A 23554-nucleotide genomic window follows, 5' to 3' on the forward strand; every position below is an offset into this window, starting at 1 on the left:
TTTTGTTTTTGATGTTGCTGAGTCTCTAAAACCAGCACACGTAACAAACTGCCTATTTCCAAGCAGCGGTTGTGTAATTTTGCTCCCCACCCCCAGAGATGTTGCCTGCCATTCATTTAATGGGCTCAGTTTCACTGGGAAGTGCCTGGAGGAACCTTTTAGCTCCCTAATTAGCAACAGAAGGGGCCAGTCCTTGCCAGAGGTAGCAGTGAAACATTTGTGAGGTCTTCCGACAATAAGGGAGACAGAGAAGGGGCCATTTCCAGCTGGGAAAACAGTAACTTTTCTTCAGCATACAGTGCAGAACAGAGGACTAAAGAGATGTTAGGGGGAAGGTATATTCAGAAATGAGAATGGGCTTTCTGCGCAAGAAAGGAGCATTTGTGGAGGGGGAGGAAGAGGTTGGAGAGATTGTCCTGGGCTCTCCCAAGCTGTTCATTGCTCCTGCAATCCGACTTTTATGTAATATACCATGGAGCAGCACAGAGGCCTCATGGACTGGCTACCGGTGAGGGCAGGAGCAAGGTGTTGCTGCCGTCTGCTCTCAGATGTTTGAGCTGGCTCTTGTTAGTAAGATTCAGGAATTAACAGCTTGGAGGTGCTTAGGAGCTCAGTGTTTCCTCCAGGGATGTGATCACTGAGGCTGAGCACAGAGCCTGCCATTCAGTGCCAGAGTAGACTTTGGTACCAAACAAATCTCCCACCAACCAGCTGAATGTCCTGAGACCTCACTGGAAAGGTGAAAACTTTGCTTGTCCATTGCAAGTAGGGCGATGTGCTGGGGGCTTTTCCTTAACCCCAAGGACACAGCCACACGTGGTAAGATCTCCAATTTTTCCCATCTAATCCCATCTCTGGGCATGGCTTTTTTCATGCAATACCAGTTGGAAAGAGTTGCATGTGCATGGACAGTCCCAGCTTGGACCTGTTGGACCATGGGGACCATTTTCCTTCAGAAGTCATGCAGGGAAATACAGCATTCAGTGTCTTTGGCCTGTAGGAGCAAAGATACAGCATAACACATGAAATCCTTGTTAGCCTTAGGACCTTCCTTAAAAGCAAAGGAAGAACATAACGTTCAAAGACAGAGTGATGCCATGGGGCAAGCAGGGTTTCGGGAACCTGGAAGAGCACAGGAGAGATCTGAAGCTTCCAGTTGTCCTGCCCTGCAACATCACTGGCCAGCAGCTCACTGGTAGTGGCCACCGACCAGAAAAAAAGAAGAGAGCTGGTCCCTGGTATAAGTCAGGAGACCATATTCACAAAGATCCCCTGTTAATGAGCACCATTTGCTTTCTAGTAATGCTTAAGACAGTGAACCTGATTTTGTGCATGCAAAAGGAAAATTACGCAGCAATGCCTTCATGCTGTAAGATGATGACTTGATGATCTTAAAAGGTCTTTTCCAACCTCAACAATTCTATGAATCTTATGATTCTGTGAAGGGCAGTGCATTACAGTTGGGGCCATATATCCCAGCAAGGGCCTTGCAACGGCTCTAAAGGTCAGAATAATCATTTCCAAGTTGCCACAGCATCTCAAGCTATAAAAGAGCTACGTTCAAAGGTTTTGTGCTCCATTCTTACCCCTGTTCAATAGCCCATTTCATAATGAGAAGTCACCAGCTTTCCTCCCCGTGTTTCAGGTTTCAGTATTAATGGCATTGATGAGGCTTGGATTATGATTACGTGAAACTGGCAACGAGAAACACATAAAGTCCAAAATAGAAAAAAGCCCAAATAGAAAAAAAAGTTGTATTACTGGTGCTGCGAGCTCCTCTTTCCCACAAGAGGGCACCCAGTATTTGCAGAACTACTGCTTGGCCTTTGGGTGCTTTCTCCAGCAGCAGGTCACACCGTACCAGCAGTAGCGAACGGTCCGGGAGAGCTGGCAGGTTGTGTTGTGTTTGGCTCCTCCTGCTTGTATCCAGCTGTTAAACCAGCTGAAAAAATACATTACGGTAACATTTCCATGTCTGTATTTTCTATCATTGCTGCAGGGGTGATCCTGCAGATCAGTGACAAGAGCAAGAGAAAAGCATAGGAAACAAGCTTTCTGTTACTATGTGATTTGTGCAATGGGAACATATGAAAGCCCTTTATAAAATGATGCCTGTCACACAGGGACTGTGGGATGGCAGCATTTGGAAGTTTAGACAGAGGTGCAATAGTGAGATTCAGTGTATCAAATTTTATTCTCTCTCCTTTTGGTTTTGTTTTGGTTTTTTTCCCATGCCAGAGTAGCAGCTGAACCAGCAAAAGCACAGCACTGGGACAGAGGTAGAATTTTTTCTAATAGTGCTCCGAAGGGGCTTTTTAAAAATGGGTTTGCTAAGACGTCTGCCATTAAGAATAAGGGATCCTGCCCCAATGCAGGGAGATGCTCTGAGACATTTTTGCAGGTCCTTTCCTGTGGGATTCCCCTTTCCATTTATGAGACATGCATCAAAATCTCGTGGGAGGCAGCCTTGCTGTCTCCAGCAAGCAGTTTCTGCCTGAATTTGTGCATTTTGGCCTCGAGAGGTTGTAAGAGAGGAGGGGAAAAACCCCTTGCTTTCCACTGCTGCTGCATCCCAGGATGGAATTTCCTCCGGGAACCCTTTGATCTCTGCTCACCAGCACTCACACAAAACTCCTGCACATACCCTGCATTTCAGTAGATGGGATCCTGGCATCCCAGCTGTTTCAGATTTATCGGGGGTGAAGGTGGTGGTGAAGTGTTGCCTTTTAGCCCCAGGGTATTAGTGGCCTTGGTGTGTCACCTTGTATCTTAAGTAAAAGCCATTCTGACTTTCCCAAGCTTTTTATACAGAAAGCAGCAACTTCTGTCTTTTCTTTGTAGCTGTAACTAGCTCTGCTGGCTCTTCTCCCACATTCCTGGTATAGATAAATTCACTCACAGCTGTTTAAGCCAGTCCTTCCTCCACCAGCCTTTATGCTTTTTCCCAGTGCTAAGTAAGAAACAGAATTTCCTCGAGGTCTCTTTTGTCTACTGAAGACATCACAGCCTGCAGTACCTCAACCTGGCTCTTTACAGGGTCCTCAGCTACCTTCCACATGGGTTGTAGTTCTTTCCCCTTGTTGCTAATAATTCTCTTGTCTTCTGACTATAGTCCCTCTGCAATCAGCGATATCATCTTCCAAGAGGCCTCAAAAGAGCTGGTTTTGTTTGGGAAATAGAACCTTAAAGCTAAGTAATCCCAGATGGATGTAACCAGAAATAGCTGTGGTGTAGCAATAAACTGAACTTTGACCAAATGAAGGATTTACAAGCTTTTCTTCCTGATGACTCTTTTTTGATGGCACAGTGGCTGCATATGAAGTCACGGTATGAGACCTAACCATCACAGAGCTCACTGGTGGTGGTACTTCGCTTAGAGCGTTGCATGGAGATAGGAATCATTTTCTCTCACAGTAAGATGTAGTTATTCCTGGACTGAAGCACAGCAAGGACACAATTTAGGAAAGAGAAGCCTTTACCTAGTAAGATTTTACTAATCATGAAGGAAATGAAGTCTAAAAATGAGCTAAAACAAAGCATTGATTTCTGTGGAAAATGAAAAGCAACTTTTCCTTTTTTGTTTGGGCTGCTGCAGATCACAGGTGCACATGGAATAGAGCCACACGATGCACAGGTCAGAAGGGGCACATGGAGGTCAGCTCATCGCAGCTTCTGCTCAGAGCAGGTTCAGGTAGATCAGGTTGCTCAGTGCCTTGTTCCTGTCAAATTTTGATTGCCTTTAAGGATGGAGATCCCACATCCTCTCTGGGCCCCTGTCCCAGTGTCTGAATACCTCCATGGTGAACTAATTTTTCCTCACATCTAACCAGAATTTCCCTCCTTGCAATTTGCGTCCATTGCCTTTTGTTCTTGGTCCATTTTTCCTACACTCTCCACTAGGTAGATGTAGACAGCAGTAAGACCCCACCTTTTGCCTTCTCTCCTCCAGGCTGAACAAGCCCAGGTCTCTCTGTCTCTCCTTGTACACCACATGGCTCCAGCCCCCCAGCAGCCTGGTGGCCCTGACCACCAAGGGTGGGCAGCCTCACTCCAGCCTTTCCTCTGCCAGCAAGGCCAGAACTGGACATGGCACTCCAGATGTGGTCCCACAAGTGCTGAAGAGAGCGAAGGATCACCTCGCTCAGCCTGCTGGCTAACACGCTTGCTGTCTAGCCCTGTACGCACTGGCCTTTGCTGCACCTTGTTGACTCAGGCTCAGCTGAGGACCTCAGGCCAGGCTCTGCAGAGCTGCTTTCTGTGCATCTGGCGTCCAGCCTGTGCTGATGCACGGAGCTATTCCCTCCGCGTGCAGGACTTGGCATTTGTCTCTTGCTGAACTTAATCTGCAAGTGCACGCTTAGGCAATAGGTGGCACTGATGGTTGGTGTAGCTTGCATTGTCACCAAGAGAGTGTCGCTGCGGAAGAGAAAGCCAGCAGAGGAGACACCTGGGTTGTTTCGCTGGGAGCTGTGGCTAGGCGAGGAGGAGCGGACATGTGGCAGGAGATGCTTCCAAACGCCTGGTGAGATCTCTTTGGCACAGGGAGGAGGGACTCTAAACAGGGGTCCCCAGGGTTGGGGCAGGAGAAAGGCCCTGTGGGGTCCACCAGGCCATCGGTGGGTGGGAGCATGCAGCTGAGCTTCCCTGAGCATGGGTAGGGAGGAGGCTTTATAAGACTGAGCCTTGTTCTGTGCCACTCAGAGAGCTGTTTCTGGGACATGCTTGCTTTGTTAGCAGTGCCGAGTTTGTGCTGTTGCCGTGATAACTGGTTTCATGCCTCTGACTCACTAAAATCCAGGATGTAAGTGCAGGGGATTGTTATTACTTGTTGCATAAGCTACTCAGCCTCCAGGGAGGTGGAGGCTGACACTGTTTACTCTTAGGAGCTCTTGGTCTTCTTTGTCTGGGAGTGGTTTCAGGAGATACTTCCTTAAAAATCACATAGACTGTCTCAGAGATCAATTACCCAATTGCCTTCACTACTGCTGGGGTGTCCAGTACAGGCACTGTGTTCTGCATCACAGGTAGCAGTGGGAAAGGGTACTAGGCAAAAAGAAACACCCAGTGAACTTGGTTTTTCATGGAGTTTCCTGTCCTTTTTAATTTTTTTTTGTCTCAAGGCATCATAATTATGACACCAAACAGCTCCCTCATCTAGCTGCCTTCCACAAGGCAGAGTAACAAGACTTTCTCTGTTGCTTCTAAGTTTTTGGTAGATTTTAGATTCTGCTTTTCTTGCAAGAGAATCTACCAGGCTAAAAGAGAACCAAAGAGGATGTTTTCTTTTTCTTGCGGGCAGATGAGACCTAAAAGCTTGGTATCCAGTCAGGAGTAGTTGGAAGTAGCAAAGGTACAGCAGCTCACTGAACCTGAACAGGGAAGGGTCCCACAAGCTGCTCCTCATGCCAGCCCTGGGCAGGACGAGTACCACGTGGCTGGCAGCAGAGTAACCCTTGAGCTTGGAAGTCCCCTGCCAAGGCTGGGCCCCTATCGCTACACAGCTGCCAAAATAAACTATTTACTTGGCTGAAGTAACACAGCCCTCTGTAGGATGAAACACCGCAAGGACACCTACCCAGTTGTTCAGTGCCTTTTATCTAAATTGTGCTGAAGAAGGGAATATTATGGTGACAAACTATCTAGCTAAAACACAGCCCAGAAACACTGTCTCTGTTGCCAGCCAGCTGAACAGCTTGTGATCCCATGGCTGCGCAGTAAATGGTGCTGGCAGGGGATGTTCCTTGCACCATCCCCAAGGGATGGTACCATTCAGACAACACTATCAGACTAAGAATCTTTCCCACCCCACCCCCACCCCCATTTTCTAGGGATGGCATCTTGTCCCGGATCAGGTAAGTGAAATAGCTGCTCTGTGCTGAGGAGTTCACTTTTTATTAGCACCTGGGTTGGGGCACAGCATAGTCCCTTCCATACCCTGTATGACAAAAAATCTTCATTCACAGTCTTCTTTGAGCCCCCTGCAATAGCCCCAGACAGCTCTGCTAATCCCCAAGGGAAGCCGGAGAGCTTGAGGCACAGGTCAGAGGGATGGGAAGGGACACTACATTTAGGACTGATTGCTGAAGGGTTTGAACGGTTTTAAAACATTGCTGTCTGCCTGTTAAATCCAGCTCTGGTGCCTTAGCTCCCACACCTCAAGAAAGTCTGAAACTTTGCTGTCTAGGTAAGAAAAAGAGGCACCAGACAGACAAGTTGAGACCTTTACCTATGGACAGCTATGGTGGAGGGCTAGCGTTGCCCTAAAAGATGACTGAATCTGTAGGGGAGCTATGTATATAGCACAGTCAAGGGGCATGTCTAGCACATCCAGCTGTCTCCAGCAGCTGAAAACTCTTGTCTCTGCTCCTCAGCCCACTCTGTGCAGTTTTTATTCCTGAAGCTGTCCAGGTGCTACTATCCCATTCACTTCAGTACCTGCCTTAAAACAGATAGATCCATATCCTACTGATCCTTGTCTCCCAGGGCACACCTGGTTCGTAAGGAGTGGGACAGAGAAGCCTTGTGATTAACAAGTCCTGATCGGCAAAGGCTTAAGGTCCCTAAGAAACACTGGTAGATGTAACCCTGCCACAAATCCTGCCTGCGATCTTCAAAAATAACAGAAACAGCCAGCCCCTGCTGACTGCATGGGGTTTGTTACTCACATCCAACCAATGTGACTACAAGCCTCAGCATAGTCCCTTTACCCTTGACACTTCTGTTGGGCGCAAACAATTTTATGCCTCCCCAGGTCATTTGAATGTTCTCAGAGGAATGCAGTCCTGGTCCCTGTGGCCGCTCTGAGCGTTGGAGGGATGCTGGTTTACTGGCTGAGGTCTAGACACAAGATCAAGACTATTGAAATGGGCAATGGATGGTGGGGCTCAGATGAAAGACCTCTAAAAGGGAAAGAAGATGAAAGTATCTGTCCCTTCAAGATTGAAACATCTGACAAAGAACTTGAGGTACCCGTGGCTGGGAGGTAAGGAGGGGCAGAAAGTTGCAAGGTGGAGCCAGTTCATCACCCACCTTACTGCTTTGAGGTGAGTGATGTCTTGGGGGCAATAGCCAGCGCAGGTCTGTTAGATGATGCTCTGGCTCACTGCCCTTTATGAATGGGATTTGAGCTCAGATTCACTGCAATGTCTTTATGCTTTCTGAGACCACAGACTCTCAATGCAACCTGGGGCTGCTCCTGCAGAAAGGCCATGCTTTGAGCAGCAGAATTTGACAGCAGGTCTGCAGTGGTGGAATGGGGTGGGAGGGCACCGGGATAGCAAAGGCACCAGTAGGGCAGGACTGAGGGGCTTCCGCAGAGGACAGGGTTGGAAGGGTGAAGAAGGATGGGGTCCTTCTTCCTTCTGTCCCTACAAGCCTGTCACTAATTATCTGGCCAACTAGCAGTCGGTAGCACAGGCTGAGCTGCTTATTTTTCTCTCAGCTGGCAGTGCTGGCAAGTTCCTAGTGCCAAAAACCCTAAAGCGAGTTAGCAGTAAGGCAAGCGTAGAACCCACTACTCCTGGGTGCCCTAGGGGAACTGCTAACCTGTAGAAAAATATATTCTCCATATAAATGATTCAGGAAGTTATACAGAGTATGGCAGTGCTTCAGGAGGGCTTGTGGTGTCCCAGAGAGAGACACAGAAGCCGGTGGAGCCAGAAGAGCCTGTTCATGCCTGCCTTAGCATAGGGCACATGCAGGCATCTGGCCAGCCTTGCAAGAGCTCCTGTCCGCAGGACCTGCATCGCCGCCTGGAGCAGGCCCGCTACACACCGCAGCTGGAAGGGGCTGCCTTCCGCTACGGCTTCAACTCCATCTACCTGCAGAAGGTGGTGGCCTTCTGGAGGAACCAGTTTGACTGGCGCAAGCAAGTGGAAATCCTGAACAAATATCCCCATTTCCGAACCACCACTGAAGGTGAGGGAGTCTCTGTGGCTTGAGCAGGTCTCACTCTGAAATGCACAGAGAGAATGGGGGGCTTTAAGAGGTTACTATATTAAGACAACAGTACGCATAACAGCTTAATGAAGGATCAGTAGTGGAGGCTATGTTATTAATAACCCTCTATAGATTAAGATCATTGCACAGTGGTGATAAGATTAGATCTGCTTGAAGATGGGCTTCATCTGGCTCTGAACCTGCACGAAATAACAATGAGGTTTTCTTCTGCTATTGCCTTGAAGCCACCTTTGAAAATGTAAAATTTACCCAGGCCCTGAGGTTGGAATATCCACCACCACCACCCAGTTTAGCCAGGTGAGGTTAGCCAGACTTTAGATAAGTGATCTGCAGGTTAAACTTATATCCTGCGCTTACTTTTTCCATGTTTCTCTTTTTATCACCCACACATTTTGTAATTTAGTCATGTTTTTGCACGTGTCTTAGCTGCATTATGCTATTCATTGAAGTGCAGCTGTACTTATATACTGTAAGACCAATTTCTCAGGAGGTGGATGCTCAGTCTCCTGTGACCCCAGTAACTGGGACTGGGATCAATACCTCTGTCTGTAAGTAAAAGATGAGACACAGGTAAAATACCAGGCATGTCCTTTCAGCTAGGCATCTTCTTGCCATGGGTGGATTGTGTACCTTCTGCTGTGAATGCTAATCACAGTTTTGCCACCCTCCTTCTTCAGAGTTCGGAACAGAAACTGTGATGGAACTAAGGCTTTAATTTATCTGTCTGGATGTGTGGCAGGGATTGATATCCATTTTATCCACGTGAAGCCCTCCTATGTCCCTCACGGTCGAGCTGTTCAACCTCTGCTGATGGTCCACGGCTGGCCTGGCTCCTTCTACGAGTTCTACAAGACTATCGCTCTACTCACAGAGCCAGCTGAGCATGGCCTGAACGAGGGTGACATGGTGTTTGAGGTCATCTGCCCATCCATCCCAGGATATGGCTTCTCTGAGGCACCACACCAGAAAGGTGAGCGATGAAAAGGCGCTGTTGGAATTGCCAGGTTCTTGGAGCCTCAGTCATCCCTGGCCCTCACCAGGGAATGCAGTTTGTGAATGCAGATGCTTGGCTCTGCACTAACACCCATGTGGCTGAGGCTCTGGGGCTGCCTGTGGAGATCTGGAAGGTAATGGTAGCTGGAAAACAGGTCTGCTTTCCACTCTATCCACTTTCCACTGAATTTCCATCTTGTGTTCACTGTATTGCCAAGGAGCAAGGCAGAGCAGCATAGCACACTGTGCCTTTACACAGCAGCATACTCATGTGCCTCTGTCAGACCATGATCTTTGGCCAGGGGATGATACACCAAGACAAACAGGTTTCCTCTCTTTCTCTTTACCTACAGGCTTTGACAGCAAAGCAACTGCTCGGAAATTTCATAAGCTGATGAATAGATTGGGCTCCAAAGAATACTACCTACAGGGAGAAGACTGGGGATCTCTTATTACCACAAACATGGCCCAGATGCTGCCACAGTGAGTAGCAAAGGGAATCAGTGCAGAGAAGGTTTCTCCAGTTCTTACCCTACCTTCTGGCTCCACGGTCCGGGTCCTGCCTTCTGTTTGCCCTGCCTCTCATCGCCTTCTGCTTTGTTTTCTCCAGGGGTATCCCCACCCCTGTGCATTCAGTCATATTCATGCGCTTTGCATTGATAGTGGTATTTGCACTCTCACGCTTTCTAAATTTCATAGAATCATAGAAGCATTTAGGTTGGAAAAGACCTTTAAGATCATTGAGTCCAACCATAAACCTAACACTGCCAAGTCCACTGCTAAACCAGGTCCCTAAGTGCCACATCTACACACCTTTTAAATACCTCAACCACTTCCCTGGGCAGCCTGTTCCAATGCTTGACAACCCTTTTAGTGAAGAAATTTTTCCTAATATCCCATCTGAACCTCCCCTGGCACAACTTGAGGCCGTTTCCTCTCATCCTATCACTTGTTACCTGGGAAAAAGCGACCAACACCCACCTTGTTACAACCTCCTTTCCTGTAGTTTTAGAGAGCAAGAAGGTCTCCCCCAAGCCCCCTTTCCTCCAGACTAAACAAGCCCAGTTGCCTCAGCTGTTTCTCATAGGACTTGTTCTCTAGACCCTTCACCAGCTCCGTTGCTCTTCTTTGGACACATCTTTCTTGTAGTGAGAGGCCCAAAACCGAACACAGTATTCGAGGTGCAGCCACACCAGTGCTGGGTACAGCATCACTGCCCTTGTCCTGCTGGCCACGCAATTTCTGACACAAGCCAGGATGCTGTTGGCCTCCCTTATCTAGGGAAGAGTTGTACAGAGAAAAATGGAGTGCTGTTTGGCTTCTCTTTCACTAGGCATGGAAGTAAGCTCTGCTGCATTTTGATTTGAGACCTCAAGGATCATCATTCTAAATCAGGAAGGAGATAAATTTAAAATTGGCAGGGAGAAAAGGAAGGAGCTCAGCCTTTCAGCAGCTGATCAGTACCATGAAGTATAGGACTTTCCTGGATGGAGATGGCACCAGCTGTACCATTTTTAACTCTCCCAAATTTTTTTTGAAATCACGATAAATGTGAAGGGCTTATGTATTTGGCTTAGTGAAATGCTTCTATTACAGCTCCCGTCAGACTTATTTTCTAGAAAATTTGGAAACAGAAAACTGCTTGATTTAACCTTCTATTCATTAACTTGATTTCAGATCTGTGAATCTTATCTTCGCTGGCAGAGAAGGTTTGAGAAGGATGATAACCGTGATGCTTGGGGCTTATATACCATGGCTCATAGGCTTTACTAGGGAAGATGTTCGACGTATGTATCCTTTCATCCAGAAGAATATACATGAACTATTGCGAGAGTCTGGATACTTACACATCCAAGCCACCAAACCAGACACTGCAGGTAATGAACCTTCTCTATATCACTATGAACTTTGTATACTGACTGCTTAAGGCATATAAAAACATAGTTGAACAAAAGCCAACCATGTTTGAGAAGCAATGAATTCTGGTGACTGAATGCAAGACATGGGGACAAGAGCTGTGTAAAAGGAAGTGAAAAGGAACCACTTAAAAAAAGATGGAGACTACAAATATCACTTTTCAAGGTCTTTTAAATGGCATACCACTTCTCTATGGCAAAGAACCCCTTTGCAAAAAGCCTCTTAAAGTAAAGCACAGGACCCTGAAATTGAAGCTTCTAGAAATAAATGTGGGTGAAAACAAGAAAAATACGATAAGCAAGTGCAATGTGAAACTTGCAGAAAGGTAGACACAGCCATAATACCTGAAGCCAGAAGCAGGATGTAGTGGGACCAGTAGATAAGGAGTCTGAAGAAAGGTATGGCCATCTCAGAAAAGTTAAATGATTTATTTGTATAATATTATCAAAGATGATGGGGTATTCCTTTATTGAAATAAACCCTCATCAGGAAAGACAGCAGAGCTCTCTCAGACTGGCATCAGGTATGGAGACCATAGAAGGAATAGCACCCCATCCTGGCATTTAACTGGAAAAGAGGAAACTCAAAGTGAAACGTCAGCTAATGCCTAGTCTGTTGCTTGAACTGATTGCAGTATCAGAGAAATAAAAGGAGACAAACCAGATACCAGGTTGGGGTTTTTTGGGTTTTCTTTTCAAAAGCCAAACAATGAAGACAGCCCCCAGAAAAACAAAGACCAGTATGTCTAGTGTCTGACCAGAAAACTAGCAGAAATGTTTTTAAAAGGAGAATTGATTTACAGGTGATAATATCACAGGGAAATCATGCTTCAAATATCAGAGCTCTGGCAGGATCAAGAAGCTGTGGATCTAGTAATGGAACATATTTAATTTCCAAAAAAAGTTTTGTTGAGGTTTTTGGGTATAACATTCTCATACTCAAGGAGATTCAAATACAAGCAAAGCTTTTCAGCAGAGTACAAACCACAAAATGTGTCGCTGCGGTGAAGCTCTGCCAGCTGACTGTGGCAATTACTAGAGTCAGGAGGTTTTTATAGAATTTCCCCAGGACTTTTTTCAAAAAGGCACTTAATTAATGTCCTCTAGGTTTGCAGTGTATGTTCCCATAGGGACTGCAGCTTTTTCCTCAGGAGCTAGTACATACACCACGGGTCTGGGCAAAGGAGGTCTTCAAGAGCAACATCACTTACTCTTACATGCCACGTGGAGGGCATTTTGCTGCCTTTGAGGAACCAAAGCTTCTGGCACAAGACATCATGCACTTTGTCAGAAAGGTGGAACAGCTGTGAACATGCACTTTAGATACATGTATAGAACAGAAGCAAGTTGTTCTGCCACCAGCAGAACCTTTACTTTGAGGGATCAAATAAATCCAATGTAATCACATAGAGAAAACAACATTTCATTTTGATAATCATTACAGTACTAAAATAGTTAATGACGCTCTAAAGCTTTTCTAAAGAATAAAAGAAAAAACCCCAAATTAAGCAGCTTGCCTTCTTTCACTCCCGGCACCATATCATTGCTGCACTCATAGTTCAAGTGTCACAGAATACATAAACAGTTTACTGCAGTAACACTGCACTCATCTGGGGAAGAGAGTAGAAAGAAACCGGCCCCTTGATCCTTTAGAACTAAGGCTTCTGTTTAAAAGCTTCTTTAAACACTTGAGTGCTAGCGTCTGAAATATGCATTACAAGCAGCTTTGGTGGAAGTGTAAAGGGTTTTGCTCTCCTGAGCACAAACACTCCTACGTTCAAGTTATATTTCATTCAAGAGACCAGGAATTACATATTCAAGTGGGCAGCTGCACACAAGGCAGCTTTCTTCATTCTAACAGTTTTTCCCCCTATGGGTAGCTTTAGCAGCTGCTACACTATGTAAACAGAAGTTTAATGGATAATAAGGCAGAGACAGCATTCCTAGTGTGCTCCAAGCTCAAAAATACCAACTTAATTTTCTCTTAGTTCTTTATCATTCCATTCCAAATGGTAAAGTTAAAATATGCACCAAGCGTAGCAGGTTACTTCAACCTTTACCCTCATTTCAAATGATTCTTATCACACCATCGTGCAATTTTTGCTAGCAAGAAGCTGCAAGCAACCTTGCTACCAGTAGGCTCGAGTTTCTCTTCAAACGGGATAGAGCTGTTTGGAGCTGTTAAGCTCACTACATTACAGACACGTCTAAGTAGCTGACTGAAGGTTAAGTCCAGCAGACACCTAGCTTTGACACACTGTGCAAAGCTCTCAAGTGTTTCTCACCCTCCCTCCTTCTCCCATTCTGCACTAGACACCAGGCCAGAAGAAAGGGCTCGAGTTCTGCTCCCAAGTAATACGTTCTGACTTTGAACAGGAATTTGACAAGTAAAGATAGCGCTGAACTTGATCACACTCGCCTCACCGCCTCTTCACATTTCATAAACATTTAAGAGTCTAAGACTTAGAAGTAAAAGCAAGCAAGAAACTAACTTTTATTGTTGTTGTCTTAAGTGAGAACAAGCTAGCATATTGGGACAGGAGTCCTATGCAGGAGCGGGCTGGAAACTAATGAGAGAAACAACTAGGTATTGTGAAGGAGAACAGGAAAGATAAACATGGTTATCTAGTGTTTAATAGGTGTCTGCACGCTTGTAGAGATATATAGCTATGTAACTGCATGAATGATTCCTGCCCTGAGCCTGGTGGCGCATACAGCTGTGGTTTGTGTCCTGGCTCAGAGATGTAAATAGGGGCTTCTCTGTTTTGGTGAAAGTGTTTCTCTTTGCATAAAAAAAGAGGGAATGAAGGGAGTGACCCCAGAGGTATGTTCAGAGAAGGCATGCTATGTTTCGAACTTTTTGACTGAACCAGTTCTTGTTTGGTGTGCCCTTCCACCTATGTATAATGTTAATCCAAAAGAAGATGATATTGTTTACACTTTGAATGTCGATCATTGTCTTTCTGTTGATGCTAATGTAGTAGGAGGCTATGATTGGGAACGTATTGCAGCGGTTCTTCTCTTATCCGGAGTAACAGCAGGGAAAGCATTAAAGAGTTAAATCACCTTGTTTGGTAGGCGGTTAAGCATGTGAGTCAAAATTGCCGCTGCTTTTTGTTGTTGGTTCAAGGACATGGCTGTGAGGATTTTGATGGTATGCGCTGCGTGGATTTTAGGCACCCCATTGCAGCAACATCTTATCAAAATCTGAGAAAATGTCAGCCTTTTTGGCATCCATTCACTCAATTGGCAGTATTGTTTGTTTGCTATTACCTTGGTTGCTGTCATGTTTGCAAGGGCCCTGCAGAACATGGCAAACCTGGTACTAGCTGTTCAAAAACAAAAAGCGGAAATTGTAAAATTGTACGGAACAGAGACAGTGGGTTATTTTGCCATTGATAATGTGTCTTAGTTGCTTTTTTATTTGTTCTATTACTTATACCTTGTTTTTACTCGTTCGGTTTCAAAGGTTCTTTTTGTGCAACAGGAAGGGGGAGATGCAGGAGCGGAGCGGGCTGGAAACTAGGACCATGCGTGGCAATCCGTTAGCTGAGGGGAATGTGCTCGAGCTTGTCTAGACAATGATGAGGCATGTTTACAGAGCACAGGGGAGTGGGGGACAGATGGCGCCAAGGATGGCACCAAGGAAAGGTAACACCTTGTTGTTAATTGACGGCAGTTAACCACCAATCGGGGATTGCCTAGTATGCAAGGCTTAGCTTCAAGAACCAATCTGTTTAAAACGCGCAGCTTCTGAAAGTGTATAAAAACGCGTGCTTCTGTACAATAAATTGACATTTGCTTGCATCAAGCTGTGTCCCGTCTCTTCATTCGCCGCAGGGGCGTGTGGGCTAACAGCAATTTCATGGGTGAAAAAGAAGGAAAGCACTGAGTCCATAACACAAATTAGTAATAAGCTATTTCTTCTTGCAGCTCCCATCACCTTTGGCTAATAACAATCTTTGACAGCAAAGTAACGATTCAAGTCCTCAGGACCAAATTTAACCCACTGACCATGAAGTGGCAAATGAATCCGCTCTTGTGGCTGAAGTCAAGAATGGCCAGTGGTACCAAAGGGACCGCTGTTTCTCTGTGTTAGTTCTAGGGAATCATGCTCTGCATTTCAGTTATGGACTACGTATTGCTGGCTCTGCCCTGAGTTACGGATGATACACTAAAAACCTCACCTGTCCCACCATCAGGTAGTCATGGTCTTCTGGCACTCTCGCTGCACAGGGGGAGAGAAACCCAGATTCATTTCACTGAAGAAATGCAAAAGACAACCTCAGGAATGCCGAGAAGAATTTTTTGTGAAGTGGACATTTTTCTGGATTTTTCAGATTTGCATTCAGTATGCTTTACTTAAGTTTTAGCTGTTTACACTGAGCAACGTAATTCTTAATAAATTATTACCGAGGGGAAAAAAAATGCAAAGCCTCTTGGGAAGACGACAGCATGAGGTTACTAGAATCGCAGGCCGTTAATTCCTTGGGTAAAGCAACATCCTTCTGTGGTGCTGGATTTAGCTTTGATGACAACATTGACAAAATTTCTGCTTCTGGTTTAATTTGAAGTGTGAAACTCTGTTAGCCACCCCGCCCAAACACCATTTTCCTCACTTCAGCTATGCGGAAGAGCAGAGGGATATTACTTTCAGTTTAAAAATAGGAACGGTTTCCCATCAGTTTATTCAGTTTTGCCCCCTTTCTGGAACTTACTGCGCTTTTACTTGCCTTGGTGGTTAGGGGCTGTGCTGTAAACCAAAGCAATAAGGACGACTTTAGGTAAAGAAGAGGTTTGGGTTTGTACCTTCTTGCTAAGAAATTTTACGACAACTCCAAGATAATGTATTTGAGGTCACGAAACACACAGGTGCTCAGTCTTCTCGCTACTGTCTTGCTTTGAGGGCAGCCAAGAGAGAGGAATGTCATTTTCTTCCGCCACTGCTGGTGACCTGTGGGCAAGATGCAAGCAGAGAGAGAGATCACCGCACTCTTCCTTCCCCGGCTCCCTGCTCTTCTTTGCCTGTTGGTTCGTAGCAGATTCCTGTTCTGCAGCGGTAAGGATGGTTCTGCTGGTTCCTGCAGTCTGCCTGCAGTCACAGCTGGCAGCACAAGGCTGAGGAGAGGGCAGATCTGCACCAGTGCAGCTCAGGCACCGCCTCAGAGCTGTGCCAGCGCACAGTGCAAGCACTCGCAGTGACAAAGGTGCCGCTTAAGAGTTCTGGCCTTTGTGAATATAGCTAATCTTGTTCTTTTTCTTTTTTCCTCTCTCTTTTCTTCACACACACGCACACCCCCACACCCTCCCTTAGCCAAGTAACATCGTGGTACCCAAAACATCCTGTGGCAATTAGTTCCCCGGTTTCCCTGTGATTAAGTACCTGATTTGATTTCTCCTATTTGAAAACCTCCAGCAGTCGTGCTTGCCTCCTTTACACTAACTACAACTTTACTACCTATGTTTTTATACAATAACCGCCCCTCTGAAGATTCCTTCTTCAGTATTTCCTTCCGCTGAAGCTAGCTCTTACCCTCGCTGCTGATTTTCTCTGCCCCATTTTAACCCCACCTGATCTGTTCTGGCGTGGGGATCAGAGCTGCACAGGTCTGGGGGGGTTTAGGGCAAACGTGACACAATTCCCGATTTGTTCCGCGTTCCTCTGCGCTCCTCATAAATTTGCTTTTCCTTTTGTGAACTGCCAGTGGTTTTTAAGCCGCCACTTTGCAACACCTGCTCTGCCGGCAGCATTCCTCCCGGCGGGGTAAGCACCAGCCCGGTGCACCCCCGGCACATGGAGCAGCTCCCCAGCCCCCCGCTGCCCGCGTCCCCCTCTGTCCCCCCCGTCCCCTCCGTCCCCGCCGCCCGCGCCCCCGTCCGTCCCCTCCGTCCCCGCCGCCCGCACCCCGCGACAGCGCAGCGGCCCGGGCAGGCCCGGCTGCTCAGCAGAACCCGCCCCCGCCCCGCCCCTCCCTGGGATGCGAGGTGTCACGTGGCCCTGCGGCCCCGCCCCCTTCCCCGCGCGCGGTCCCGGTGCGGCGGGCAGCCATGGCGGGGCGCGGGGCTGCGGAGCGCGTGTTCCCCGCTCTGCCCCGCCTGCAGCCGCTTTCCACGGCCCGGCGCCCGCCCGCGCCGTGGTTCGAGGACCTCCAGGCTGCCGCCGGGACGGCTCCGGGCTGGCGGCGGGGCCGCCCCGAGCGGCAACTTTCGGCCCCGGGCCTCAGCCGCCCGGTCGCTCACGGAAGCTAGGGGAGATGCTGGTGGCAGCGGAGCTGAGGGGCCGGCGGGGTGAGGGGACCGGCGGGGCGGAGGGGGTGGCCGAGGGGACCGGCGGGGCGGAGGGGGATGGCTGAGGGACATGGCCCGGCTGAGGGGACTTGGGGAGCTGAATGGACGGCGGGAGCTGAGGGGGATGGCGGGGCTGAGGGGGGCGGCGGGGCTGAGGGCACCGGCGAGCTGAGGGGGGGCCGGGCTGCGGCCGTGCCGTGCCGAGGGACCGGGGCGCTGCGCGGACCAGCGCCGCGGCGGGGCTGAGGGCCGGGGGCCGCGCGCGGCGGGCGGCGCCTCGCAGGCGGGGCACGTGCCGTTCGGCGCGTGGCGGGGGAAGCGGAGGAGCGGGGCGGCGGTTGAGCGCGGCGTTGGTGCCACCTACCGGCACGGACGCGTCGCAGCAGCCCGGCCCCGTCAGTGCCGACACCTTCCCCGCCAGGCTGCGGCGGCTGGTCAACAGCCCGCGCTGCCGCTCCGTTCGCTGGGGCGCCTCCGGCCGGGGGCTGGTCATCAACCAGCCGCGCTGTGAGTGCGAGCTGCTGGGCGCCGGGCCGGCCGTCGCCGCGCAGCCGGGTGGCCGTGGGGCAGCGGCAGCCGCCGGTTTCTTCAAGACCACGAACTTCAGCAGCTTCATGCGACAGCTCGGTCTCTATGGCTTCCGCAAGGTGGGGGTGTTGCCGGGGAGCAGTGTGCTGGGGCCGGGCCCAGAGGGTGGACAAGGCAACGGTGGCAACGGCACCGGGCCCCTGCATCGCTTCCGCAGCCCCCACTTTTGCCGCGACCGCCACGACCTCCTCGTCCACCTGAAGCGCCTGACGAAGGGCAACAAGGCGAAGATGGCAGCGGGCCTGGATGTGACCAGCCGCCCACCCAACCGCTTCCAGCGCTTGCTTGGCACGCCACTGAACGGGCAGCCGCTGCCTCCGCCCTCGACGCTCAGCAATGCCAACAGGCCTGGTGAGTCGGAGGGGGCCGTGTGGGGCCTTGGTGGGTTTTTGAGAAGCGCTGGGTGGCATGGGATTTGGAAATCAGCACTCCCCTGAGGGAGAAGGGTTACCTGTCCTTGCCGGTGGCATCTCAGTTCACCTGGTGTAGGGAAGCTGTCGTTGTTTATGCAGGTAGATCTGCTGCCAGTAAGCATGAGTAGCATGGTTCACATGTATTTCAGGCTGCCTGTAGACTATAGTACAGTCTCCATTGCGTGCTACACTAAGAACACCCTTGCCCGATCTCTGTGGAGCTGGCACAGCTCTACCAGATGAACGTTACCGCTTCTTGCCCGTCGGTAAGGATGCCCATCAGTAGGGGTGCTTAATAAGCTGTCATTAATTGTGTGCGAAACAGTGAGTCTTGTGAAGTGATAATTAGAGCATCGTGTTAGTTTTGTGCAAAGGAGGCAAGACCCGGTAGTAAGATTTTTGTCGGTTGTCTCCTGAAAAAGAATTCACAAGCTATGCAGTTTTTAAAATGGATTGCATGAGTAGGTGAGAGCTAATTAGAAAATAATACTGCTGAAAAGCCCTAGAACGTGTTTTCTTTCTGTCTAACGCTCTTTGAGAGGATCTGAGTTTTCCCAAGACAAGTCTGAGCCCTCAGGATTATTCCACACGTTTTGTATCGGCCCGAAAGCTTTGTAGCTGGCGCTGTGTAAGGCAGATGTGAATATCTTGCTTTGCAGTGCTCTTGGGCTGCTCTAACTGTGGGCTGCTGCCAGAAGAGCACTCCTGCTTCCCATTCCTTTGGTGGCGTGTTAACTGTCATCTTCCTTGCAGCTGATACAGCAACATGTTGGTTCAGCGCAACGATCGGAGAAGACTTCAACAGCCTTTTTGTGGCTGGCTCCTGGACCCGGGTGATGCACCCCGTGGGTGCAGAGCTGTAAGGCGCGGTGTAGGAGGAGCGGCAGGACTGTGCGACCAGGGGAAGGGGAGAAGCAGTTGACGGTACTGCTCTCTGCAGCACCGGCTGGCATTTAGAGCAGAGTAGGGTATCACCATGCTCGTGGTTACTGTGTCAGGGTAGGAACTGTCATCTAATTCAAGTGGTGTTTTCCGTGATGTGTGTGGAACTGCACGTGCAATACCAAGAAAACAAGATGAAGCATCGGAGAAGGGATGGAACTTATTTCGGTAGGGAGGCTAGGAAGCATTTAAAGTAATGACTTGATGTGAACGTTGTTAACGCTAAGATGAGTCATTGCAGACTTCAATGACATGTGGTTTGTCTGATGTAATGCAGACCACTGGTAAAGGAAATTATTAGAAAGAGATGACCTGTTCATTTTTTGTCCTCTGTTTTGATGGCTGCAGTTTCAGAGTTTTTGCTCTAGGAGTCTCATTTTCTAGAAAGACTGAACAAGGAAAACACTGGGGTTTCTATGCAGTCAAGTTCTGACAGGCTGACAATGCACTGTTGCGCTCTGTACTGACTATTCAGCGGCATGACTTTGCTGTAAATGTGAGGTAATTTGATAGATAAGAGATACTTGTGTTTGCAAAGCGTCAGTCTGTTCCCAATGTCTTGCAGCATGTAACGCTGTGTTAAACATTCAGGAACAATTCCTGGACAGCAACGGGAGGTGGGTAACTTGGCATCCTGTGGTGTCTTGTGTATGTGTTAGAACTAGATAATCTTCATGTCCCTATCCAAAGGTAAAATATAAACAAAAGGATTTTCATACCCCTGTTCCTTCTCTGTTTATAAATGGTGAAAGTACTGAACAGGAAATAAACGGTCCTATACGTTAAGTCTTAGCAAATCTTCAGGGTCAGCTGGTATTTATTTAGTGATTCTTAATGGTTAAATGTGAACTTGCAGAATAATGACTGTATGTTACTGATTTCTTGAATTAGCGTCCGTCAGAGGAGTGCCAGAGGTAAATGTGAGGCTATTTTTAAAAAAAAATCCTTTTGAGTGAGAATTGGAAACTACAGGTCTGAGAAAGCCTGGCTTCTAGATCAACCCTATTGATGTGAACCATCCTGAAACTTGTAATTCTCATGGCTAAATGCAATCCTGCAGGGGAGTCACAAATGCAGTAGTTCTTAGAGAAATCAATGAGCACAGGCGTTCGGGGTGTTACTGTCAGTGTTTCAAGAAAGCCACCGAAACAGAAATTGGGCTGTCATGGTATAAAAGCAAATACCATTTCATGAAACAGTAACTGTCTGAGAGAGGAAACTGTAAAATAATAGAGAAGAATAAAAGGACTATCTAGGAAATAACAAAATGGCAAAGTCTGGCATATTTTAGTCTGCACTGAACTAGTTGAGCTGACTGAGGAAAAACTGGCTTCGAATTTTTTTTCTTGACCAAATAAATGACTTGTCATAAAGTACTTGCAAAGTCCTTTGGAGGATTTTGACATTGCCCTTCCCTTAGCTGTTTGTGAGCTGTCAGTAGTGGAGTTTGGTCAAATCTTGCTTTATGATGTCCCTTTTTTAAAATGTATTGTCTGATTTAACACACAGTACTTTCAAAATTGCTTTTGTTTGGTTTAGTAAGTTACTACACTTTCCGATGTATGGCACATTTCTAAATATGGGTAACTCGTTACTGCCAGTTGAAGGAGGTTGAATGCTACGCAGACACCTGTGTTGGCGCTTCACTCGTGTGCCGCACAGCAGTTACTGCATGCTCGGGTCTAAGAGTACAGTCTCCTTTCTGGGTTAAGTACGCTGGAGCAAAGGCAGTCTTCCCAAATCATGTTGTAGAGCCTTGGCTCCTCATATTGCCTTTCTTTGCCTGTGAAAACTCCTTTCCTTAACACTTGTTTCGCTTTATTTTGTACCCACTGCAGGACTGCTGACTGTAGGACAGTTTCATCAACTTTACGGTCAAGGTGTTTTCCCTCCTTACTCCTACACGGCAACCTCGTGCCGAGCCCCCAGCACTTCACCGGCACAAAGATTAGGTCCGACTCCAGTCCCTTCCACTTGGATCCAGCAGGGACCACTTGGGTTGCTGCCAGGGCAAGGGGCTTCCCCAGCTTTTCCAGATAAAGGGGCTGCCTTTCCGGTACTCCAGACGCTTCCAACGGGAGCCACGTACACACTCCAGCCTGTGGCTTCTCTTCTGCCACTTCAGCAAGGGACTCAAAGCGTTGCCGCATCCATTGCAAATTGTAGCAGCTCTGCATCTTCAGTGCCGTACTCACAAACCTGCTGTCCAACAGGTATGGAAAAAAATTTCTGCGTTTGCTTTTCAAAAACAGATTTTAAAGTGAGACTTTCAAATATTTTTCTATAATACTCTGCCATGTGTATATCTCAAGTGAGAATTAGAAAGTGTCAAGTCTAAAAGGAAGATGGACCTTTAAAGCAAAAGGAGTTTCTGTTTGCTATTCGTGTCCTTCCTCCAGATTTTGCGTGTCCCCTGGTGATTTTCTGGATAGCCTTTCTGTTGAGGTGAAAGGGCGAGGAGAAAGACATTTGTCCAAAACTAGTCGGTGTGAGGCTAACTTTCATTTTTGTTTTTTCAATTAAGCAAAACTTGGACAATGATATTAAAGCGCTGAGACCTTGTTAAGAAGTAGTATCCTAGGCCTTGGTCTCATGTTTTTCCAGGTTAAGGTTTTAAACCTTAAAGATCAGTCAAACGTATTGTGTAGAACAGGGGTCCTCAAACTTTCTAAACAGGGGGCCGGCGCGCGGATTAGGTGGCCGGAAGTCATCTGCGGCTGCTTGGTTTCCCCCTCCAACCCCCGGCAGGGTGGTGGTGGTGTGGGGGTTCTGTAAATACGGGGGGGCGGACTGAGGACCCTGGGGGGCCATATCTGGCCCACGGGTCGTAGTTTGAGGACTCCTGGTGTAGAATATTTCATTCTGCTCGTACTGTTTTTGTATCTAAATTTTTTTTTCTTGCTTAGCTTCTTTATGTTGTATTTTTTTATGCACTGAAGACTAGAAAGTACAAAAGTCTTGGCTCCTTTCTTTTTTCGAAATTATTTCTGCCACAATTGTCAGTCTCACTTAATCACTTGATTACAAAATAAATCAGTCTCACTTCAGTGTTTTTATTCTTCAGAAGAGGAGTTGAAGCAAATTACTGTTCTTTTCCTTGCCCTTACCTTGAATTGGAAAAATCACATGATAGGTTATTTTCTGGGGAGTGGTGGTCTGTTTGTTGTTGTTTTGTGGTGTGTTTGTTTAATTTCCCTAAAACTTCTGAAATTCAGAACAGTGACCCTTTCCTTGAACAAACTAAAGCTCAGTTATTATTCTTTCCTTCTGCCTGCTCCTCCTTTGGCAGCCGCACCTTCACAAAGACAGCTATCTGTCCCTGTTTAGAAATCCTACACAGTGAAATCATTACATCTTTTGTGCATCTCTTCTGAGACCTCTGCTGAGAACATTTCAGGCAATAATCGCTAGTTTCCATAACGTCATTTTTGTCAAGGAAGGGTTCTGAGGAGCTGGGCATTTCTTGTAGACACACTTAAATGTTTAAGAGACAGGCAACTTCTGCCACGTGCTCCTTGCCTTGTGCCCCTTATGCAGGGATTACTGTGGTGGCCAAAGTGTGGAGCCTGCCTTACCAGCTGCTAACTATTAAGTCTTCTCCCAGGAGCAGGTGTCCTGAGAATCACAGAATGGTTTGGGTTGGAAGGGACCTTAAAGATCAGCAAGTTCCCACCCCCCTGCCGTGGGCAGGGACACCTTCTATTAGTCCAGGTTGCTCCAAGCCTCATCCAGAATACTTGCTTCATTAGGGTGGGAGGTGGGAGGTGGTCCCCGCTTTGCGTTTCTATGGTTACAGAGCATAGGCTGAAACTCATCATGACGAATTGTAGTTGTCTCTGTCTCAGCTAAGGCCCCAGCCCTCTTCCGTAGTCAGGGGAAGGAAAGGGGCGTCTCGGGTGCGATTCACGTTGCTCGGTTTAGAGTTTGTCTTGGGGTAAGATTACTGGTGTCCTGGAAGTGCCTGTTTTGAAGTACTGCCTGTAGGGGAGCTGAGGGAGACCAGCGTAGATTTAGACATGAATATGGAGATCTCTCTCGCTGGGTGACGCTCGTTGCTTTAAGTTTAAAGGATAACTTGGCTATGTTGCTCAGGTAGAATCTTCTGGGGTGGGAGGTGGGTGTGAGAATGCGGTGAAAACATACCAAATTTTGCAAGGTGTAATCAAAACTAAAATGCAGAAACTTAGGGAATCTGAGGCGTTTGAAACCCCCAGTGAATTAATTAGCGTTTCTGAGAGTGTAAGTGACATTTCACTGGAGTATGATAAATCTTTTAATTTTCACTGTCGCTCTAGGACTGTCTCAGCGGTTTTACTTCTGTGCCTGTGTATCTCTTAATCTCTCCGCTATCCTTTCTTCTGTATATTATAACGTACAGCATGCTGAAAGCGTGTTTCTTCATATGTCCACATGAAAAAGTCTGGTTTCCTTCATCATGAGAGCACAGCAGCAAGA

At 47.7% G+C, this 23554-nt stretch overlaps 2 protein-coding genes across 2 annotated transcripts in view; both read left to right on the top strand.

The window, feature by feature from the left end:
- Positions 1 to 4400: 4400 nt before the first annotated feature.
- Positions 4401 to 9546, top strand: LOC129783372 (epoxide hydrolase 1-like). Its single transcript, XM_055793356.1, has 6 exons — positions 4401 to 4522; positions 5829 to 5852; positions 6752 to 6965; positions 7632 to 7917; positions 8699 to 8929; positions 9306 to 9546. The coding sequence occupies exons 1-6, from the start codon at positions 4494 to 4496 to the stop codon at positions 9437 to 9439; spliced, it is 918 nt and encodes a 305-aa protein (XP_055649331.1). The 5' UTR covers positions 4401 to 4493; the 3' UTR covers positions 9440 to 9546.
- Positions 9547 to 16988: 7442 nt separating this feature from the next.
- LOC129783374 (heat shock factor protein 5-like) overlaps positions 16989 to 23554 on the top strand; it is a 19510-nt gene continuing 12944 nt past the window's right edge. Inside the window, exons 1-3 of the mRNA XM_055793358.1 lie at positions 16989 to 17156; positions 17902 to 18095; positions 20938 to 21312. Coding sequence (XP_055649333.1) covers positions 17975 to 18095; positions 20938 to 21312 — 496 coding nt within the window. The 5' untranslated portion in view covers positions 16989 to 17156; positions 17902 to 17974. The remainder of the gene's footprint in view (positions 17157 to 17901; positions 18096 to 20937; positions 21313 to 23554) is intronic.

The sequence above is a fragment of the Falco peregrinus genome, unplaced genomic scaffold (assembly GCF_023634155.1).
Source record: "Falco peregrinus isolate bFalPer1 unplaced genomic scaffold, bFalPer1.pri scaffold_35, whole genome shotgun sequence".
Lineage (NCBI taxonomy): Eukaryota > Metazoa > Chordata > Aves > Falconiformes > Falconidae > Falco > Falco peregrinus.

Excerpts from the sequence above, each read along its gene's own strand:
- LOC129783372 (XM_055793356.1), top strand. The coding sequence starts at position 4,494 with ATGTGGCAGGAGATGCTTCCAAACGCCTG. Across the intron at positions 5,853-6,751 it reads GGCATCTTGTCCCGGATCAG|GTCATTTGAATGTTCTCAGA; the intron begins GTAAGTGAAATA and ends ATGCCTCCCCAG. Across the intron at positions 7,918-8,698 it reads TTTCCGAACCACCACTGAAG|GGATTGATATCCATTTTATC; the intron begins GTGAGGGAGTCT and ends GATGTGTGGCAG.